Raw genomic sequence first — 16007 nt, 5'->3', positions numbered from 1 at the left:
CTTGTCCAGATACTGTGGGAGATATTTATTTAAAAAAAAAGCTCCCAATTGCTTTCTTTGGTTTTGGTCATCTGTTTTGCTTCCTATCCGCTTTAGAGCCCTTAGTTAAATGTTTCTTTTGAGTTTTATACTGTTTTCTTGATTTGCATGGCTATGGTCTGCACTGATACGAGTGTGTGAAGTGGATTAAAAAATTTTTTTTTTCTGATCCAGACCAATTTGGAGGAGGATCCATGGATGGTGATGTCCTGGGTCACCTGGCTCTTTGAGCATCTAGGTTGGTTGGCCAGCGAGTTGACCCAGGAGTTGGAGTACCTAAGAGTGTGTTTCCTAACCAACTTGGGTTCATCTGCTTGACTCAGAAGAGGGTCTCTATGTTCAGAAGCAAGTGTTTTGTGCAAAATCGGCCCTCAGAGTGTGGGACAACATGCAGTTGCTGGGTTTCATGGCTGCCACCTTTGAGATATCCCCATGCCTCGCCTTCAGTGGGTGCTTTTGTCAAAAGAACAGCAATATTGAGTCAGACTAATGGTCCATCTAACCCAGTATCCTGATTCCACAGTGGACAATCCAGGTCACAAGTACCTGGCAGAAACCCAGTTAGTAGCACCATTCCATGCTGCAATTCCCAGGGGAAGCAGTGGCTTTGCCCATTGTCCATCTAAATAAGACTATGGACTTTTCCTCCAGGAACTTGTCCAAACCTTTTTTTAAACCCAGATAAGCTAACTGCCGTTACCACATCCTCCGGCAATGAGTTCCAGAGCTTAACTATTCTTTGAGTGAAAAATAATTACTCCTATTTATTTTTAAAGTATTTCCATGTAACTTCATTGAGTGTCCCCTGGTCTTTGTACTTTTTGAATGAGTGAAAAATCAATTCATCTCCACCTGCTCCACACCACTCAGGATTTTATAGACCTCAATAATTTCCCCCCCCTCAGCCGTCACTTTTCCAAGCTGAAGAACCCTATCCTCTTTAGCCTTTCCCTCATATGGGAGCAGTTTCATCTCCTCATCAATTTGGTCACTTTTCTTTGAAACGTTTCTAATTTCACTATATCTCATTTTGAGATATGGTGACCAGAATTGAACACAATACTCAAGGTGAGGTCGCACCATGGAGCGATACAGAGGCATTATAATATTTTTGATCTTATTTTGCATCTCTTTCCTAATAATTCCTAGCATCCTGTTTACTTTTTTGGCTGCCGCTGCCGCCGCACACTGGGCAGAAGATTCACATATTGTTTACAGTGACACCTAGGTCATTTTCTTGAGTGCTGATTCCTAAAGTGGACCCTAGCATTGAATAACTATAATTCGGATTGTTCTTCCCAATTTGCATAACTGCATTTGTCCACATTAAATGTCATCTGCCATTTGATGCCCAGTCTTAGTTTTCTTATGTCTTCCTGCAATTTTTCACAATCTGCATGCATTTTGACAACTTTGAATAGTTTTGTGTCATCCACAAATTTAATCATCTCTTGTCATTCCCATTTCCAGATCATTTATAAATATGTTAAATAGCACTCCCAGTACAGATTCCTGCTGCACTCCATTGTTCACCCTCCTTCATTGAGAAAAATGACCATATAACCCTACCCTCTGTTTTCTGTCCAATAACCAATTCTTAATCCACAGAAGGACATTGCCTCCTATCCCATGATTCTTTAATTTTTTCAGGAGTGTCTCCTGAGGAACTTTGTTGAGCTTTCTGAAAATCTAGATACACTACATTAGCTGGTTCACCTTTATCTGCATTTTTATTCACACCTTCAAAGAAATGAAGCAAATTGGTGAGGCAAGACCTCCCTTGGCTGAATCCATGCTCTCCCACTAAACCATGTTTGTCTCCGTGTTCTGGTATTTTATTCTTTATATATTTTGCCTGGCACTGAATTCAGGCTTACCGGTCTGAAATTTTCACGGATCACCCCTGGAACCCTTTAAAAAATTGACATTACATTGGCCACCCTCCAGTCTTCAGGTACTATGGATGATTTTAATGACAGGTTACAGATCACTAGTAACAGGTCAACAATTTCGTGCTTCAGTTCTTTCAATACCCTAGGGTGTATACCATCCAGTGCAAGTGATTTATCTCTCTTTAAGTTGTCAGTTTGGCTCAGTACATCTTCCAAGTTGAATGAGATTTCTTTCAGTTCCTCTGCATCGTAGCCCTTGAAAACCGTTTCCGATAGAGGTAACATAGTAGATGATGGCAGATAAAGACTGCACGGTCCATCCAGTCTGCCTAACAAGATGTCCAATGAATTTTCAGCCTCCTGGATCCCTGAATGTGGGGTCCCTCAGGGTATCCCGATATCACTAATACTATGGCTCCACTTGTTAAGAAACTGGAAAAAATGGGTTAAAACCCGTCACATATGTAGATGATGTCACCATCTTACATACCTTTCAACAACAGCATCACAGATACTAGATAAGGCCAAAAAAGGACTCAATCTCATGGAAAACTGGGTCACAACTGTCAAACTTAAACTGAACCGAGAAAAAAACCAAACCCCTGTTTTTATCCAGCCACCACAATCCCATTACTTACCAAAACTTTCACAATCGAAACTCAAATAAAAATACTAGAAATCATCCTCGACAAACATCTTACCCTTGAAGACTAAGTTGCTGCAATCACATCAAAAAGCTTGAAAACACTATGGAAACTGAGAAGAATCAGAGACTGTTTCTCTTGGCAGTCATTCTGTCTTAGAGTATAGAGTCTGATATTGTTCCAAAAAGACTACTGTAATGCAGCATATGTAGGTTTCAAAGAAAACCTACTATGATTGTTGCAGACCCTCCAAAACACAGTAGCGAGATTGATGTTCAAAAAGTCGAAATATGATAGAACAACTCCACAACTCATAATGCTACATTGGCTCCTGATCAAGGCCAGACTATTTTCCAAAACCAGCACAGTCATCTTCAGGATTTTGTAGACCTTTCATATCGCCCCTCATCCATCTTTTTCCAAGCTGAAGAGCCCTGTCCTCTTTAGCCTTTCCTCATTGATATTGAGGTATTAATTCCCCTGTACAGGTCATTGGTGAGGCTCCACTTGGAGTACTGTGTTCAGTTTTGGAGGCTATATCTTGTTAAGGACATAAAAAGACTTGAAGCGGTTCAGAGAAAAGTGACAAAAATGGTATGGTGTTTGTGTCAGAAGATGTATGAGGAGGAACTTGAGGAACTGAACATGTATACCCTGGAGGAAAGGAGAGATAGAGGTGATATGATACAGATGTTCAAGTGTTTCAAAAGTATAAATTTATAAACAAACCTGTTTCCAGAGATGGGAAGGCTCGTGGCTATGCAACTTTTTCACTTTTGGTGCCAACACATAATTTCTTTTTTTCCCGTAAGAAAAAGTTGTTTTTCAGAAAATGTTTAAAAAATATTTGAAAAGCTCATAAAAAAACATTTAAAAATATTGTTTGAATTTGAGTATTGAGAAGATTCTTTATAAATTTGAATCTAGAGTTTTTTTGACCACTGATTGAAGCTTAGTGTGTTGGTAGCAAAGGTAAAAAAGTTGCATAGCCAGTAGCCTCTCAGGACTTTTCCTCCCATTTTTAAAAATAAGTTTGCACCTTATTGTATGAGTTCCACTGTTGATATGTAGCTTTCATTTCTATATCTCCAACCTGAGAAAACCTAGACAATTGTACTGCTTTTTAAGAGGGATTGGCCCATTGAGGACTTGAGAGAGTAGAATTCCATAAAGCTGCCCATTCCATAGTCAAAAATGAGGAAAAGTCTCTGGGAAAATGGCAATTTGAGATGCCACATGGATTAATGCTCCCTCCTGAAAAAGCCTCATGGTGAAACATGAGTTTCTATACTGGACAAATTCTCAAAGCCTAGTTTTATATTAATAGACCTCTCTTACATTTATCATAATTCCTAATGGGTTTATTTTGAATAGCCAGTGTGTTACAGCACTGTGGAATTGCCATTTCAAGTTCAGACACTGGAACAGAAGTACTATGCTTTAAGTACATTTAAAAAATCAACAGTGACAGTGCAATAATGGATATTTAAGTTGTCTGTTCAGTATTTTGAATGGAAGCACTTCCAAAGATCTCTTTATATATTGGTAGCATTTATATTAGTTTGAATATTAAATATTTAAGTATATTTGTTATGCTATATCCTTGGTTGAGGATTGGATTGACACTTTATACATGAAGAGAAGGGTTCTCTGGAAAGCTCTGGGCACAAAACATCACTCTTTATGGGGTGTATTAGTGTACGTGACACTTAATGTAAATTATGACAGAAATGAGTCCGGAACAAAACTTACATTAGTAAGTACAATTTCAGGAGTAACTGCATCACCCCTATCCCCAGATCCAAGCCCATTGTGCCAAAATAACAGAAGAAACTAATTCCACAACCCAAGTTTATAAAAATAGGGTCTTATTTTATTTACAGTAGCAGCAAATGACATAAAGTAAAAAGGAATAAAGACTAAGACAGTCCTATTACAGAAATAGCTTGGAGTAAAGGTATATAAATTCCTAGCTAGATTCTAAGTATAAGGAGTCACTCTAAACCCCAGAGCACTGATACAAAGATACATGGCACATAACCTGATGAAGTCCTTCAGATGTCAGTGTGTTTTTCCAATGTCCATCTGGTCCAGTACAGATCTTACACCTCAGATGTGATGTTGACACACAGCCCCCCTAGGTCTGATAAGATCTGTCTTTTATAGAGAAACTATGAGCCTTATCTCTATTGTTGATCTACATTAGAGAGCTGCACGGCTTCCGTCCCCGCGGGAATCCCGCGGGGACGGAGGCAGTTCCTGCGGGGTTCCCACGGGGATGGAAGCAGTTCTGCAGGGTTCCCGCGGGGACAGAGGCAGTTCCTGCGGGGTTCCCGCGGGGATGGAACCAGTTCTGTGGGCTTCCCTTGGAAGTGTAAGCTGCACCTGCAGCAGACTCTCATCTACCGAATACCAATTTATTTGAGTGCTGTCTCCTCCTCCTCCTCCTCTTCTTCCTTGCTTTAACAGCATAAATGTGGAAAGTCTTCCATTAAGGAGGTGGTAGAGTCACAATTGATGACTGAATTCAAAAAGGCGTGCTAACCTTAAATGGCTGCATGTGTGTGGATATGTCAAGTGACACTTAGATGGCGACTCTGGCTGTGATGAACTAGAGCTGATACCTGGCAGACTTGTATGGTCTGTGTCTCATACATGGCAATCTGGTGTAGGATGGGCTGGAAAGGGCTTAGACAGCAACTTCAGTGGCCTGGAACATGAGGACAGTGCTGGACAGACTTTTATGGTCTGTGTCTCACAAATGAGAACATGAATAGGCTGGAGTGGGCTTCGATGGCAACTCCAGCAGGGATGGGGCCAGATAGACTTCTGTGGCCTTTGTTCCAGAAACACGAAAGAAAGACCATAATCAAGTATATAATATCACACTCGTTGATTTAATGATGAATTGATCATGAGTGTGACTATTGGGCAGAGTGGATGGACCGTTCAGGTCTATTTGCTGTCACTTACTATGTTACTATTAATCCTCTTTGCTCCCAGGCTGGTGCACAGACCTCAGCTCTGACACAGGCACGAGAATCAGATGTCACCTGACCTACTGGCGCGTGCATGTGGCGACCTCTCAGCACACACTGCCAGTGAATCAGAGACAAATCTTACATGTGCGCACCAGATTGTTCCAAGTTCCAACTTCCGTTCCTTCCTTGCCTACAGTGCTGTGGCTCAAATCCAGAGAGAGACTGAGGGAGCTGACTGGAACTTTCTTTTATGTACTATTAAATTTTTACGGGGATGGGTGGGGATGGGTTAAATTCTTACGGGGATGGGTGGGGATGGGTTAAATTCTTGCGGGGACGGGTTGGTTTAAATTTTTGCGGGGATGGGTAAGATTCCAGTGGGGATGGGTAAGATTCGAGTGGGGATGGGTGGGGACGGGTAAGATTCCAGCAGGGATGGGCGGGGATGGGTAAGATTTCTGTCCCCGTGCAACTCTCTAATCTACATTCAATCCTTGAAGAACATAAGTAGCTCTAAGTGTCCTTCATTGACGTCCATTCTGATAACAGCTTGCTGCATTGATGTTGGTTCTGATGACAACCTGTGTCCTTGCAGCTTCTGTCTAGTAAAGAAGAGTTGTTGTTTTTCTGTTAGACCTGCTATCTGCACAATATCTTAGTGTCTTTATAGAGGAAATGTCTGAATTTGCACATTATAGTCAGATTTGTAATGCTGGATAGTGCCATGTATATAGGACCACGTATGTCATGAAGGTCCATGTAGTCACCTGGATGACTGGGGATAGTGCTCCTAATAGTACTACAGTAGCTGGCTTCACTCCTACAGCTCTAAAGTTTGATTAAAGTTCTTTGTACTTGGGCCCTGTTTGGGTAACATTGCCCACTTTTGTGGACTGGTGTCCTGCTGTTCTTACCAAACTTTGCTTCTTGGTGAATTGTTTTCTTCCTCTGGATTGCTACTGCTTTACAGTCTTCTGTTTTTTTTTTTTTTTTTTCAGGCCCTTTACGATTACCTCCCAAATGAGAATGACCTTCAGCCATTACTAGCTTGGCTTACTGTCATGGAGAATGCACATATCAACCTGGCCAGGTAATGAGAGAGATGATTCCTGCGTTTAGAATTGTCTTTTTTTATTTTTTTTACTGTTTACATTATGATGCTACCTGAACCTCAAATCTGTGAGGTTAACTTAAGTGTTCTCAGATTTTCCTCCCCTGCTCCCCCCCCACCCCAAACCAGGCATCAATTAGTGCATGCTGTAGTCTTTACAGCTGTCTACAGACTTGATTATCCCATATCCTGTGCTGCATTGTGGGTTCAAGTTTAGGTGTCAGCTATAGGTTACTTTTACTATTCCAACCTGTTTTGGTTTTGTTGCATTCAACAACCTCTTCCCTACATTCTTCAGAGCTTCTGGTTCTTCAGGATAGTCTAAGTAGTTGCTATTTGTAGTCCAGTTTTTCTTTGCTTTGATGCGGTTCCTGTTGCAATAATGCAGGTTACCTTCTGAGGCTCTCTAGTCCAGTCTATTGTTCTGTTCTTGTTGAGAGAGAGAGAGAGAGAGAGTTCAAAGTAGCTGTACTGTTTAATGAGTGTTTCTTTTCCTTCTGATTAACAGTCTGCAGGTTGATCTGTGTTTTGGCCATCTCCCCCGCTTGTTTTCCACTGCCATGAGCTGCCTCCTTTCGGTCCACTCGCAGGTTGTATCCACGGCTGCACAGATGCTGAAGGTAATGTGAACATCATGGTTCATTCTCTTCCAAACCTGCTTCTGATGCTGGGGGTGACCAGTACCACAGCCAGCCCCTGCTTTTTACTTTTGCTTTTGGAGATACTCAAGAATTGTCCTTTGCATGTTTACTACAGAAGTTGAAAGCATTCAGTGTAGAATAAATCGCTGCTAATACCAGGACTATAATGATTTTCAGTGTCCAGTCAAAATATTGCATTAACAACAACAAAAAAAGACCAGAACTTTATACTATTAGATATGTGTACAAATATGAAATATTTTATACCAGACCTTCCACTGTACTTTGTGTTTACATTTGCTTCAAAAAAGTATGCTATACAATTTATATGTAAAAAAAGGAAAAGGAGAGAAACTGTGTGTTCAAACTTGTTCCACTCATAAACTCATGGAAAAAACTCCCTCTCGTGTTTATAAGCGTATCCATATGTTAAATTTAAACTACTTAGAGCAACAACAAAAAAAAAACAGTTGTTGGAATTTTTTAACTGCCTTAATGAAGAGATTCACCCAAGGCATTGTTCATCAGGGTGCAGTTTAACATAAAACTTACAATTTTGTTAACAGCATAACAGTAGTAAAATGACCAAATATAAACATAAATAACAATAAATGAGGTAAACCTGAAAACAGCAAATTGAAACATAATAGGAATACCATGAAACAGTATTAAAAATAATCACATTTATAAGTACTGCATTCAAATAACATAGATATAATACGATGTCAGCTTTCATTACGTAGCTTCCCACTATTCCAGAAGCTGTGAGATAAGTTTTGTCCATCAACTAGCAGGTGAAAATAGAGAACTGAAAACTGAGCTAAGACATATCTGTCTCGGCATCTAGTCCAGCCCCTCAGTATTTTCTATCTCCGGCAGATTGGTGGACACACCTTTCAGCCTCTGGTTCTGATTGATTTGGTCTTGGTCCTGTTGGTCAGCTGTCCCCAGTTGAGCTTTGTGGGTGGCTGTCCCCAGTTGAGCTTTGTGCAGAATCTTCAAATACCTGTCTTGGTGCCCTGCGAAATTTCTTCTCCCTTTACCAATCCCATGTTTCCTGTGGAGCTCTCCTTTTCCGGCACAAAACCTTAAAGAAAAGAAAAAACACAGAAAGGAGAAGGAAAGAGGTTTGCTGGAGAGCCTGGGACAGAGTATCAATCCTGATCCTTTTTCATTTGTGGTAGGACTTGTGGAGACTTTGAGCTTGGGGAGAGCAGCCAGCAGTAGTAAGTCCAACTAAAGTTTGACTCGGAACTGCTTGGAAGTCTGCAAGTTCTAGTTGGTGCAGGGGGAGGGATCCTGACTCACCACTTGGGACATGCTGTGCTGCGCTGGTGACAGTCGGGGTGAATGGTGACTCCAGCAGAGGCAGTTAAGCAGTGCTCCTGTGTTGGGATCCGCCGGCTGTGTTGGGGTGTTGCAGTGCATGCAGGCTGGGAATCCAACAGGATGTGGAGGAAACTCAGTGGCAACACATCTTCAGATTTGGCGCAACATCCGAATATTCCAGGGTCTTTGGGCTCTCCAGCAGGGCCGATGCACAGTTTGATGCAGGAGATCATGGGAACGGGTGCAATTTACAGCCTTAGGGCCTGATGGACCATTGAGCTGCATCAGGAACAGACATTAGTAGGTGATTATTCCTTGTGGGCTATTCCGTGGTTGCCTAAACTGAGTCTTACAGAACGTCTGAAAAGAATGCACATAAATGCAGATACCCCTATATGTCTGAAGACAACAACATCACTCTTGGTTCCCTGACAGGCAGTATTTCAGGATGTTAACTATTGTTTATGCACTCAGCTTCATAATTGGTACTCTGGATGCCACATTCAGAAGGTGGTCATTAGCTTTTTTTTACGCAAATGGGAGAAGTTTCGGATGAGGGCTTTGTGGTTTGTTCTGGCAAACTGGCAGAGGAACTTGGATTACTACAAAAGGTTGTTTTTTTCAAAACTATCAACTCAAAAAATGTTTTTTCAATGCAGAGCAAGCAGGAAACTTCCTAAATGAAACGTCCCTGGAAATAGTCCTGAGATCCGGTTGTGGTAGAGGGGAGGGTTACTTGATTATATCAAGCTCTATTGCAACAAACACCTCCAGTCACACAATAGACAACCCAATGGGAAGCCGACTTGGGACATTCTTATGAACTTCCCTGGTGAAAGAAGACATTCCGTTATCTTCTTAAGATCTCTCTCTAGCAGACTGATCGAAAATGGCTATAAGAGACTAAATAGAGGGTACACCCTTCCACCCTGTGTTGGTGGCAATGTGGCGTTCAGGGTGACTTTTATCACATTTGGTGGGCTTGTCCAAAAGTGCAGACATATTGAAATGATGTGCTAATTGTATTGCAGCTGGTTACTCAAACATCTTTTCCTTTGGCAGATTGCTGTTTATTGCACTTTAAGGCCTCTATTGCCACAGCTTTGAGTCATAAATTTGCTACCCACTTGTTTGTAGCTTCTAAATTTAGCATTAGCACAATATTGGAAACAGAATGACACACTGACATGGGAAATAATCTTGCACAAGTAGGACTTTATTTGATTAATGTCAAAGTTAACAGCAAAAAAAAAAAAAGGATGTATGATAGGCTTTCACAAGATATGGGACCATTATACTACTTGGAGAACTCCGCAACTATCTAAGCTTAGTATATAAAAAATACTGCTCTACCAGTGTAAAAGATATTAGCATTAACAATATAGCTTGTATTTCGCTACTACCTTGCAGTTCAAAGGGGATCACAATTCACAAGAAACTGGCCATTTCCAGGAAATATAAATTATAAACAAGGTTTATACATACACCTAGTTTGAAAAAGTAAGTAAATAAACTAATCTAAGCTAGTTATTAAATTGTAATACAAATTTCCTAAATAAGTAGGGTTTGATATTTATTTATTTAGATTTTGCTCACACCTTTTTCAGTAGTAGCTCAAGGTGAGTTACATTCAGGTACTCTGGATACTTCTCTGTCCCAGGAGGGCTCACAATCTAGGTTTGTACCTGAGGCAACGGAGGGTTAAGTGACTTGCCCAAGATCACAAGGAGCAGCAGTGGGATTTGAACCGGCCACCTCTGGATTGCAAGACCGGTGCTCAACTGAGAACGATCAACGAATTAATTAAGTTCCGCAAATCTCTGAAGACTTACCTCTTTGACAAAGCATACCACGAGAACCCATAACTAACTAAAACACAACACCTATCCAACTTTACTCAGAGTGTATCTCTCTACAACTGCTTGACCAAATCCTCCTGTCTTCCTTGACTTCTTTATACCTTCATCCTGGCATGGCAACGCCATAACAGTTTTTTGTAAGCCACATTGAGCCTGCAAACAGGTGGGAAAATGTGGGATACAAATGGCAATAAATAAATAAATAAATAAATAACCACTAGGCCACTCCTCCACTTCTTATGTTTTTAAAACTGGAAATAATTTAAAGTAGTAGATAAAAGGATTTGAATAACTTTATTAAGGCAAGCGGCTTGAAATGAAAAAAGGTTATCTAATAACCTAGATCTTGTTATAGTTCTTAAAGAAGGAAAAGTAAATAAAGCAATTGATAGTGATCCTTGATTTTTGAGAGAAAACAATGAACTGAGAGATCAATGGAGCTAACCCATGCCCCACTTTATAAATGAGACAAAAAACAAATTTGAACATGATTCTACTGTGAACCGGAAGCCAATGACTTTAATACTGAGGTACACTATCATACTTTTTCAGAGAGTAAATCAGAAGAAGCGCAGTATTCTGAATGGATTGTAACTGCTTCAGTAATTGTTTAGGGGATCCTAATTAGATGATGATACAGTAATCCAGTGTAGTTAGGATCAATGATTGCACTATCAAATAAAAATGGTCTTGATCAAAGTGCTTGCGAACCCGCCGAAGATTGCGCATAATGAGAAAGGCTCTTTGAGTGAGTGTATTTACATGGGATTCAAATGATAGCTTAGAGTCCAGTAAAATGCCTAGGACTTTTATAGATGGGTAAAAAAAAATGATAAAGGGTCCAATTAATCTTAACATTTTTTTCCTCTTCCAATGTAGAATGACTAATCGATAAGAATAGGATTTTTTCTGCATTCAGCTTAAGCTTATGCATTTTCATCCAGAAATCTAGAGTATTGTTGATGTCATGAAGTAGAACTGATTGGAATGCAACCGCTGACGTAATGGGAACCATAACTGTGATGTCATCAGCATAACTATGGAAGTAAACTCATAACCTCTCCAATGCATAGCCCAAAGAATGCATATAAACATTAAAAGGAAAGGGAACAAATTATCATCTAACTTTATAGTATCAAGATTTCAAAAAAACGGAAAACCAGTTGAGTACCTTCACAATAACTCCTGTACTTTCCAGAGATTGACGAAGAATTTCGTGGTCTACTTATTTGAAAGCACTGGATAGGTCAAGCTGCAGTACCAAAGCTTTCCTGCCTTCACTCAATAGTTTATAAGCATTATCTGTCAATGAATGGGAATGGGACTTGATATACCACCTTTCTGTGGTGGGTTTTTTTTTTTTTTTTTGCAACTACATTCAAAGCGGTTTACATAGTATATACAGGTACTTATTTGTACCTGGAGCAATGGAGGGTTAAGTGACTTGCCCAGAGTCACAAGGAGCTGCAGTGGGAATCAAACCCAGTTCCCCAAATCTAATGAGGTATGTAACCAGTCCAATAACATACATTTAAAATTACTTGAAGCAGATTTCATAATATAAGGAGGGCAAGTATCCAAAATACAGTAGGAGGAAGTGTACTTTTTATGTAAAGCATCCACAAGGGACCAAGATAGCATGTAGGGGGAATTTTCTTCCCTGTCAACACATAGTAAATCAGGGTTGGAAATAAAAAGATCCCAATCTGAATTATTACTCATAAAGATGTTCCTGATGGTTATTTTGGAACTGAAATAATCCGCCAACTGGGAGGTCTTAGGGTCTTTTAACAATTGGTGGCGGTGTACAGGGTTCAACATCAGTAAGATTAGTAAGTATCTTGAAAAGAAGTTTTATATCTGAACAGTTACTAATAACTGATTTAGAATAAGTCTTATTTTCAATTTTGACATATTCTTGTAATCTTTATTTACCAATTTCCAACTCTGATGTTTATACCATAATCTTTCTGCAGACTTGCATTTCTTCTTTTGAGCTGAGAACTCAGTCAAACCATTTATCTGAAGATCTAATTATTCTGGTTCTGGATTTATATGGAGCCAGATTATCTAGAATCTCCTTACTAAGATAAAACCAATCCTATATAATAATTCTCACCTCCAGCGTTCTATGTATCTTGCTGCCTGTGTCCGTAGCTTCTTCGGAGTTGGTCTGCTAGGCTGTTGGGGTGCAAGGCTGTCATGGGAGTGGGCGGGGGGCGCGTGACGTGTCCCGTGCCCAGCCAGCTCGGTGCTCTTTGCAGCCTGCGGGTGCTGCAGCCCGGTCCGATCGCTCCGGAGTCCTGGTTCTGGAGAGCACTGTAGTCCGGGGGATGGTGATGGGAAAGAGCAGGGCGGGTGGCAGCAGCCAGGCTGTGGCGATCAGGAGCAGCAACCCCCCCCCCCCCCCGAGTGCATTCTTTCCTGCCTTGTGAACGTCGCTGGGGGGGGGGGGGGTGTCGGTTCTGTTGGTTCCCTGCTCCCTCTGCCCTGGAACAGGAAGTAACCTGTTCTGGGGCAGAGGGAGCAGGGAACCAGCAGAGCCGACTCCCCCCCAGTGGCGCCCTTGCTACACCACTGGTCAAGGGGAAGATGCTGGATAGAGCAATAGAGAGGATAGGGAAGACAGAAGGTACTGGATCAAGGAAGGATGGAAAGAAAGGAAATATGCTTGCTCAGGGAGAGAAGGGTAGATTGTACAAATGGTGGGCGTATGGTGACAGAAGGGAGATGCTGAATTGGGATGGGGAAGAGGGAGGGGGGACCCTGAAACTTGGAGGGAGGGGGGAACCTTAAACTCTGAGGGAGATAGGGGGGGCCCTGGAACTGGGAGGGAGATAGGGGGGCCCCTGGCACACACACTCATTCTCAAACACTCACACCTAGTCTCACTCTCTCTCTCTGTCACACACACACTTGCACATTCACTCTCTCTCACAGAGTCACTCTCACACACACTCTGTCAAACATACACACTCAGAGGAAAACCTTGCTAGCGCCTGTTTCTTTTGATTCAGAAACGGGCCTTTTTCACTAGTCGTTAATAAAATCAAAAGAGTCCCAAGGTACACTTTTTTCATCAAACTCTGTGATCTAGAGCATGATCCTCTAGATAGATATGAAATTCTCTGTGGTGATCTATATTTCTCTATCTGTCTCCAAACTAAGAACATAAGCATTGCCATACTGAGACAGACTGAAGGTTCATCAAACCCAGTTTCCTGTTCCCAACCATGGCCAATCCAAGTCACAACTACCTGACAAGATCCCAGAACAGTAAAACAGATTTTATGGTGCTTATCCTAGGAATAAGCAGTGAATTTTCCCAAGTCCATCCTAATAATGGCTTATGGACTTTTCTTTTAGGAAATGATCCAAACCTTTTTTAAACTCTGCCAAGCTAACTGCTTTTACAACATTCTCTGGCAACAAATTCCAGAATTCAGTTGCTCATTGAGTGAAGAAATATTTTCTCAGATTTGTTTTTTGTGTGCCCCGTAATACTAGTATTTTTTGAAAGTGTGACCAAGTGATTCACGTCTATTTGTTCCACTCAGTATTTTATATACCTCTATCATATCTCCCCTCAGCCATCTCTTCTCCAAGCTGAAGAGTTGTAACTGCTTTAGCCTTTCCTTGTAAGGAAGTTGTCCCATCCCCTTTATTGTTTTCTTCACCTTTCTCTGTGTCTTTTTTCTAATTCCACTATATCTTTTTTGAGATGTGGTGATCAGAACTGCACACAGTAATCAAGATGTAGTCGCACCGTGGAGCAATACAAAGGCATTTATAACATTCTCAGTTTTGTTTTCCATTCTTTTCCTAATAATTCCCAACATTCTATTTGCTTTCTTAGCCGCTATGTTAAATTGATATAAAAAATAGTACCTCTAGCCAGGAAGGAAATATGTAAACTAACATCAGCTATAGAAAAGGCAATTAAATCTAATTGGTGTCCTTTAATGTGTGTAGATCTAGAAATAGGAACTTGATAGTTCAGAGCTTTTAAGTAGGAAAAAAAAGGTTTGCTATATTGGAGGAAATACCAGCTTTTTCTAAATGCAAATTGATGTCTCCCAGCAATAAATTCTATTTTGAATTTAAGGAGTTGCGAAATACAAAATCACAAAATTTATCTTGAACAGATGTCTATTTTCTTGGTGTCATATAAAATACCATACAAGTAGTTGCGTTCATAAGGGAATTATCCTTGATTTGATAACCAGCAATTTCAAATTCTGATGAAATATAGGAATCCAAAACTTCTACTTCTAAAAAAAAAACCTTTTGTAAATAAAAGCTGTTCCTCCACCTCTCTTCTTCTCCCTACAATTTGACTTGCTTTTCTAATCTAACTGGCCGTTAAGCCCATTAAAATGGGCGAGTATTGGTATGTTTTATTTTGATGTGTAACTCCCTCCCTCCCTCCCTCCCAATTCCAAGACCCAGTCCCTCCCCCCTCCCCTTTCAGCTCCAAGGCCCTCCTCTGTCCATCTCTCCCAGCTCCAAGGCCCCTCTCCTTCTGACCTCCCTTGTCCAGCATCCTCCCTGCTTCTCTCCTAGCTCCAGGGCCCCTCCCCCACTTCCCTCCCAGCTCCAAGGCCTACCCTCCTCCCAGCCAGCTCCAAGGCACCCCTCCGTCCATCCCTCCCAGCTCCAAGGCCCCCCTCCTTCTGAGACCTCCCATGTCCAGCATTTCTCCTGTCCCCCCCCCCTCCAGGTCGCCGCTACCGCAACCCCCCGCCCCCCCCTCCACCCGGGCCGGGCCCTCTCTTCTCCATTGAACTTATAGTGCCGAAACCACAGCAGGGCAGATCAGCTCCCATCAGCCTTCCTTCCCTGCCTGTGTCCCGCCCTCGTGTGACATAACGTCGGCGAGGGCGGGACACAGGCAGGGAAGGAAGGCCGATGGGAGCTGATCTGCCTGCTTCGGTTTTGGCGCTGTAAGTTCAATGGAGAAGAGAGGGCCCAGCCCGGGTGGAGGGGGTGTGGCGGCGACCCCGGCGGTTCCCTCCTCAGCGCAGTTTCCCTCTCTGTTCCATCATCACGTCTTGACGCAGGGGCGGGACAGAGGGAAGTCTCTACTGCGCATTTGCAAGTGAGTCAGTCACTTCCATTTATATGTTTGATGGACAGATTTCCTGAATCAAAAGAGTCAGTAGCAGATGTTGACCATGTCTCAGTTATTAGAAAACAGCCTGTTTTTCTACTATCCAGTCTTTGATATGTGTTTTATTTCCCACAGATTTTACATTGACATAATATCAAGAAATAGGTATATAAGAGAAAGCTTACTCCGGTCCAGGGAGCTATTTTAAAACAGGCAGATTTTTAGATTGCGAATGGTAGTTTCCTCTGCTACTGTAAGGCAAGCGACGTCCTGTTGGAACTTCAATATTGTGTAGAGAAGAGGTAGAGCAATCTACCAAGTATCTTTTAAAAACTGTCTGCTGCTTAGGATTAACATAAACATTTGGATGGTAAGCAGTATAAACACTACTAATTTTAGAG

At 41.5% G+C, this 16007-nt stretch overlaps 1 protein-coding gene across 1 annotated transcript in view; it reads left to right on the top strand.

Annotated features, from left to right (window-relative positions):
* RRP12 (ribosomal RNA processing 12 homolog) overlaps positions 1-16007 on the top strand; it is a 156606-nt gene that overhangs the window by 33338 nt on the left and 107261 nt on the right. The window contains exons 10-11 of the mRNA XM_030202877.1: positions 6555-6646; positions 7176-7287. Of these exons, the coding sequence (XP_030058737.1) occupies positions 6555-6646; positions 7176-7287 (204 nt within the window). The remainder of the gene's footprint in view (positions 1-6554; positions 6647-7175; positions 7288-16007) is intronic.

The sequence above is a fragment of the Microcaecilia unicolor genome, chromosome 5, assembly GCF_901765095.1.
Source record: "Microcaecilia unicolor chromosome 5, aMicUni1.1, whole genome shotgun sequence".
Taxonomy (NCBI): Eukaryota; Metazoa; Chordata; class Amphibia; order Gymnophiona; family Siphonopidae; genus Microcaecilia; species Microcaecilia unicolor.
Note: the sequence above shows the minus strand (reverse complement) of the source record. Positions and strands in the feature narration are given on the sequence as shown.